The sequence below is a fragment of the Vidua chalybeata genome, chromosome 26 (genome assembly GCF_026979565.1).
Source record: "Vidua chalybeata isolate OUT-0048 chromosome 26, bVidCha1 merged haplotype, whole genome shotgun sequence".
NCBI lineage: Eukaryota > Metazoa > Chordata > Aves > Passeriformes > Viduidae > Vidua > Vidua chalybeata.
Genome location: NC_071555.1, coordinates 1966327 through 1972667, shown reverse-complemented (window position 1 = coordinate 1972667; position 6341 = coordinate 1966327). Strand labels below are relative to the sequence as shown.

The 6341-nt window shown below is 71.1% G+C and overlaps 1 protein-coding gene across 1 annotated transcript; it reads left to right on the top strand.

Annotated features, from left to right (window-relative positions):
• The first annotated feature begins 2466 nt into the window (after nt 1-2466).
• Nucleotides 2467-5376, top strand: DLX4 (distal-less homeobox 4). The gene is made up of 3 exons (XM_053965208.1): nt 2467-2728; nt 3781-3974; nt 4731-5376. The coding sequence occupies exons 1-3, from the start codon at nt 2467-2469 to the stop codon at nt 4983-4985; spliced, it is 711 nt and encodes a 236-aa protein (XP_053821183.1). The 3' UTR covers nt 4986-5376.
• Nucleotides 5377-6341: the final 965 nt, after the last annotated feature.

The following is a 6341-nucleotide window of genomic DNA, read 5'->3' as shown; positions in this document are numbered from 1 at the left end:
GAGTCGATGTGTTTGTCTTGGCAGCGGGGCCCCCGCTCCAACCCCAAACTCCGCTCCAACAGCCCCGTCCTGTCCCTGCCAGCCCCCGCTGACACCCACCGGGCTGGCACCCGAGCCGGCCGTGCCCTGTGCCCACATCTGTCCTGGAACCCTCCCAAAACCAGTCCCGGGGCGAGCCGGGGGCTCTGCGGTGCCCGAGGGCTGTGCCGGAGTTTTATTCCCGCTCCCGAAGGGGTTTGGAGCAGGCGGCGCATCCCTGTCCCGTGTCCCTGTCCCTGTCCCTGTCCCTGTCCCTGTCCCTGCCCTTGTCCCCTGTCCCCGTCCCTGTCCCCGTGCCCACCCTTGGCACAGAACGGGGCTGAGATTGGCACCTTCAGACCCCCGACCCAGAGGGTGGAGGGGCAGAAGGAGGATGAGGAGGATGAGGAGGGTGTCACCACTGTCCTGCTGCTCCCCCGGGGCTGCCCTTTCGTGTGGGTCCCCCCCCTGGGGCTCCCCAAATGGGGGGGACCCCTCCCCACTGGCTCGGTGGGATGGGATGGGATGGGATAATGTGATGGGATAATGGGATGGGGAGGGGTCCCGTCCCTCCTTCCCCCCCCGATGGAACAGAGCTGTGCCCCTTTGCCCCAGCAGGAATTGAACCCTGGGTGTCCCCCCTGCTCCTGCCAGAGGGCAAATTTTGTCTCCAGACACCCCTGGGGACACCGTCCTGCAGCACATCCCTGCAGGACATCCCTGGCACAGAGGCCTCGGCTCCCTGCTTTAGGGTGGACATTTTGGGGTACTTTTATTAATTACGGGTATTTCTTCCACCCAGCTCTCAGCACAGGGCTGGGAAAGCACCAGGGGCTGGGAAGGGGGCGGTGTCCCCCCGGATCCAGCTCTGGGACATTCATGGCATCTCCCACGAGGACCCTCAGTGGTGGGGGGGGGGGGGGATGCCGCCCCCAGCCCCAGCACCCCCTCTGTGCCCCCCAGAGCCGGGTGAGGAGCCGGGAGGGAGCGGGGCCGGCGGGAGCCGATCCCGGCAAGCCGGCACCCGTCCCGCAGCCGGTGGGGCTGAGTCACCGGGGAAAGTGAGGAGCGGGATAAAAGCAGATCAGGGGAGCTTTCCTTTCCTTCGCTCCTCGCCCTCGGTGCCGGCTGGGCCGGCTCGCCGGGCACGCGGCGCGGGCAGGGCTGCAAACATCTGGAATTCTCCTCTGGCTGCTGCTCCGCCCCTCTTTGGCCCTGCTGGGCTTGGGGACGTCCCCTGTTGGTCCCCGGAGTTTTGTGGCCCCCGCAGAGGCTTCGCCCCACACCGCAGTTGAAGGCTGTTGTGGGGTTTGGAGCCCGCGTTGTCCCCGAGCATCATCACGGGGACACAGCTCCGTGCTGCGACAGCACCGGGGGACAGCCCGAGGGTCCTGGGAATGGCCCCAGGTGGGGCTGAGCTGGGGACAGAGGGCAGGAGCGGAGGGTGAGGCCGGGCTGTCCCCGAGCGCGGGGCAGGACGCGGTCCCCGCGTGTCCCGGGCTCAGCCGGGCTGGGTTATTTATATCGGAGCGCTGGCCCCGGCGCGGGTGACTCAGAGCCCCCGGTGGCCGCACGGAAACGCGGCTGGCACCGGCCTGAGGCGAGTGGGGGGGACGGGGACCCCTCCCTGCCCGCGCCCCCGGCCGCTGTCACCGCTCCCCCCGCCGTGGCAGCGGGGGCGGCAGCAGGGACAGCGCGAAGGGAGCGCTGTGTCACCCCGGTGTCCCCAAGGCCATCGCAGCCTCGCAGACCCCGCCACCGGCACGGCCGAGGCTCCGCTGGCTGTCCCCAAAGGCGGTGACAGCAGCCCCCCCCCCGCCCCGAGGCCCCTCCGGGGTCACGGAGGGCGCGGCCGGGCAGGTTGTCACCCGCCGGGAGCGGGGCCCCGCGGGGACCGGGAGCTGCCGGCGCCGGGAAGGGGCCCCCGCCGCTGCCGGGGGTGGATCTGGAGGTGCCAGCCCCGCCTGGCACCCCGGGAGCGACCCCCGCCCCCGGAGCGCGCCCGTGTCCCCCGAACGGCCTCAGCCTGCCCCCGGGGCTGCCCCGTGTCCCCCGGGGGTCCCTGAGAAGGGGTTATCCCCCCCCCAATCCTGCACGAGGGTCACCCCCCCTCGGGGGACACCGCCAGGACACGGTGGGGCGGGGGTCGGGGTGTCCCCCGGCCCCCGGGAGGGGTCACGGTGGCGCAGGGGGGGGGGTGGCCTCGAAGGGGGTCCCACACTCGAAGGGGAGGGGGTGGGCACGGGGTGAAGGGGGTGCCCCGGGACGTGACGTCACTGCGGGGGCGGGGCGGGGCGGGGCGTTCGGGGCATCCCCGTGGCCGCGGCAGCCGGAGCCGTCGGGGGGCGGCGGGGGCTCGGCTCGGCTCGGCTCGGCTCGGCTCGGCTCGGCTCGGCTCGGCTCTGCCGCGGGGGCTGCGGGCACTGCCCGGCCCGGCCCGGCCGGACCATGACCATGAGCTCGGTGGCCGAGACCCTGCTGGGCTCCGACCCCTCCAAAGCCGCGTTCCTGGAGCTCGGCCCCCCCCAGCACTACCCTCTGCACGGCCACCCCCAGCACGACCCCCCGCCCTTCCCCTCCTACGGCCGGCCCGGGCACTTCCCGTACCCCGGCGGGGCCCCCCCGCCGCCCCACGGGGGTCCCTACCTACCCTACCCGCCCCCCGGCGCCCCGCACGTCCCGGCCCCCGGGGCCAGGCTGCAGGACACAGGTAAGGGGGGCGCGGGGGGCGCGCACCCGCCCCGGGCACCCTCCCGGCCGGGAGAGCCGGGGCTGCGCCGGGAGAGCCGGGACGGAGCCGTCGGAAGCGCTCCGAGGCTGGGTCGGGCTGGGCCCGGTGCGGGGTCCTGGGGGGCAGCCGGGGGGGCCGGGGGTGGTGTCCCCCCGCTCCCAGAGCGCCCCGACCCGCAGGGGACACGTGGGTGGCTTCGAGGAGCCGCGGGCAGGGGGAGCATCAGCCCCTACAGGCCGGTACCCACCCACCTGAGACCCCCGGCTGACCCCGGGACCTCCTGGGACCCCCTGGGACCCCCATCCCGTCCCCTGAGCCCCTCAGCTGCCCACACGCTCCAGCTGTGCCCCCCGGCCGGGCCGGGCTGGCTCTCCCCTCTCCCCACACCCCAGTCCCTGCTCCATCCCTGTTCCCCGCTGTTTGCCCCAAAAACCGAGGCAAGAAGCGGCGATCCGAGCCTGGAGAGAGCCGAACCGGCCCGGAGAGAGCCGAACCGGCCTGGAGGGAACCGAACCGGCCTGGAGAGAGCCGAACCGGCCTGGAGAGAACCGGCCCCGGGGCTGCCCCCGCGGGTCCCGGCCCTGGCCGTGCTCCCTGCGTGACAGACACCAGGCGGCTGCTGCTGGGTCAGGGACCCCCAGCGCGCCCCGGTGGCTCCCCCGGCGCGGGGGGCTCCATCCTGGTGCCCGTCCATCCCCGGGGGGCCCCGCCCGGCCCCCCCGGCTGGACGCAGGCCGAGGCCTGTGTCCCACGTGCCGCTGGACGTGGACAGCGGCTGAATGGTCCCATCCTTCCCTTCCTCCTCCTCCTCTCCTTTTGCTTTCCCCGAGGTTTAAACACCAGTGAAGAGCATCCCCCGCACCACTTATCCCCTCTCCCTTCCACAGACAGCCCCCGGTAGCCGCGGGGATGATTTGGAGTGGTTTGGGGTGATTTTGGAGTGGTTTGGGCTGGTTTTGGGGTGGTTTGGGGTGGTTTTTTAACCTCCCCGTGTGTCTGATGGACCGTGTCTCCTCTCCCCGCTCCCCCAGAGGCCGAGAAGCCGCTGGCCGTGTCCAACGGGGAGCTGCGGCTCGCCGGGAAGGGCAAGAAGCTGCGGAAGCCGCGGACCATCTACTCGAGCCTGCAGCTGCAGGCGCTGAACCAGCGCTTCCAGCAGACGCAGTACCTGGCGCTGCCCGAGCGCGCCGAGCTGGCGGCGCAGCTGGGGCTCACCCAGACCCAGGTACGGCCCAGACCCAGCTGCGGCCCGGCCCGGGACACCGCGGGGCCACCGGGGCCGGACGGGGCCACCGGGACGCGCCGTGTGCCCACCGGGACGGCTCCGGCGGCGGGCCGTGCCCGGCTGGAAGCGAGCCGAGCCGAGCCGTGCCGCGGCGGGGGAGCTGGCGCCGGTGGGCCCGCAGGGCTCGGGTTTGGGGCGCCCCTGCCCGCACCTCCCAGCGGCAGCGGGACTTTCCCAGCCCCGGAGCCTGGCTGGCGGCCCGGCCGTGCCCGGCGCTGGGCGGCCCCGGGCCGCGGGACGGGGCGAGTGGGTTTTTGAAGGCGATGGGGAGAGACAGGCAGGCGGCAGCGGTGCAGCCCCGGAGCCAGGGGCGAAGCGAGCTCATAAAGCCGGGGAAGAGGAGACAAGTGGGAACCTGCCGGCAGCGCGGGGGGGACCGCGGGGAGGAATGAACAGGGCCCGGCCCAGCCCCGGCACCGGCACCCGGCGGGGCTGGCACAGCCAGGGGGACCCGGGGACGCTCCCGGGGACTCTGCCTCGCTCTCCGGGCTCCCGGCGCCTCTCCCCACAATCTCCCCCCGCCACAGAGGGGAGTCCCGGGTGCCTTGTGAAGGGTTGTGCTCCCAGCCCGCTTGGTGCCCCAGATCCCGCAGGAATGGGGTCAAGGAGGGCCCGGGGGTCTGTAATGGTTAAAGGTGGGGGTTTAGGGGGTGTTGGCCTCTTCCTCCCCCCTCACCCCCCTCTCTCTGCCCCCAGGTGAAGATCTGGTTCCAGAACAAGCGCTCCAAGTACAAGAAGATCATGAAGCAGGGCCCGGGTGCCCCCGACGGGGAGCAGACCCCGCACAGCGTCCCCGCCCTGTCCCCCTGCTCCCCCGGCCTCCCCCCGCTCTGGGACCTCCCCGGGCCCGGCAAGGGGCCCCCGCTGGCCCCCGGGGGCTACATCCACAGCTTCGGGGCCTGGTACCAGCCGCAGCCGCAGGACGCCATCCCCAGGGCCCCCATGATGTGACACCGCCACCGCTCCAGCACCGCCGGATCCGGAGGGACACCGAGGCACACTGAGGGACACCGAGGGACACTGGGGGGGACGCTCTGCCGCTGCCCCCCAGGGGACTGGGAGCCCAGCGAAGCCCTGGGGGAACCCAGCGAATGGAGGAGGAGGAAGAAGAGGAGGAAGAAGGTGACAACGATCGGCAGGAGCCCGGGGATGTCCTGCTCTGTCACGCTCCGCAGTGCCCTGTGCCCTGTGCGCCATCCCAGTGGGACAGGACTCGGCCCCGGGTCCCCCCAATCATGGACAGGGGGCAGGGGGACCCCAGGAGGGGCTGGGGAGTCCCCGGCCCCCCGGCCTGGCTTTATTTATAAATTCTGCCGGTTATTGGTTGTGCCCCCATTTATAAACAGGCTGAACATCGACCGCTTCTGCTCCTCTGCACTCCCCGCGGCTTTGGGGTGTCCCTGGTTTGGGGGAGACTCTTCCATCCAGAACCTCCCAGTTCCTGGGAAAACAGCCCAGAGGGGCTGGGGGTGCAGGGTCAGGGGCTGGGCCTGTGTCCCCCCAACATCTACCCGAAATGGAGCCCAGTTACAGGAACTGTGGGGCTGGGGCTCGCGAGGGGCTCCCGGCCCCTCCTGCCGGGAGTTTGGGGCAGTTCGGAGCTGTCGGAGATGTCTCCCCCAGCAGGGGTGGCAGTGGGCGGGCAGGGGGACACGGGGCAGGCTGGGGACCCCAGCTGAGCCGGGGTCCCTGCCCGGTGTCCCCACAGACAGCCGGGCCTGGGAGCGAGGAGGGTGTTTGGGTAGCCGGGGGGGATTTCCTGCTGCAGGTTTGGCTTTGTGCTTCCAGAGGCCAGAACCCGGCTGGAAAATACATCCTTGTCGTTTCCCTTCCTTTCCATGTCGTTATTTCCCCCTTTTCCCAGTCCTGCTCCGTGTTTGTCCCCTGCAGTGGGGGGCAGACCCCACCGGGGTTCTCCCGGCCGAGGGGCAGCGGCTCCGTGCCCCCCTGGCACAAACACTCCGTGATCCTGGCTCCAATATTCCCATCCTATGATCCTGGCCCCATATTCCCACCCCGTGATCCTGGCCCCATATTCCCACTCCATGATCCTGGCTCCATATTCCCACTCCATGATCCTGGCCCCATATTCCCACTCCATGATCCTGGCCCCATATTCCCACTCCATGATCCTGGCTCCAATATTCCCATCCTATGATCCTGTTCCCATATTCCCACCCCGTGATCCTGGCCCCTGATCTTCCCACCCCGTGATTCCCCTGCTCCAAGGGCCCCTTCCTGCCCCCTTTCAGGAGCTGCTCTGCTTTTGCACCTTCAGCACCTCACGGGGCCGGGCTGATCCCTGGA

Coding starts and splice junctions, on each gene's coding strand:
- DLX4 (XM_053965208.1), top strand. CDS start 2,467: ATGACCATGAGCTCGGTGGCCGAGACCCTGCTGGGCTCCGACCCCTCC. Junction 2,729..3,780: donor GGCCAGGCTGCAGGACACAG/GTAAGGGGGGCG, acceptor CCGCTCCCCCAG/AGGCCGAGAAGCCGCTGGCC. Junction 3,975..4,730: donor TGGGGCTCACCCAGACCCAG/GTACGGCCCAGA, acceptor CTCTGCCCCCAG/GTGAAGATCTGGTTCCAGAA.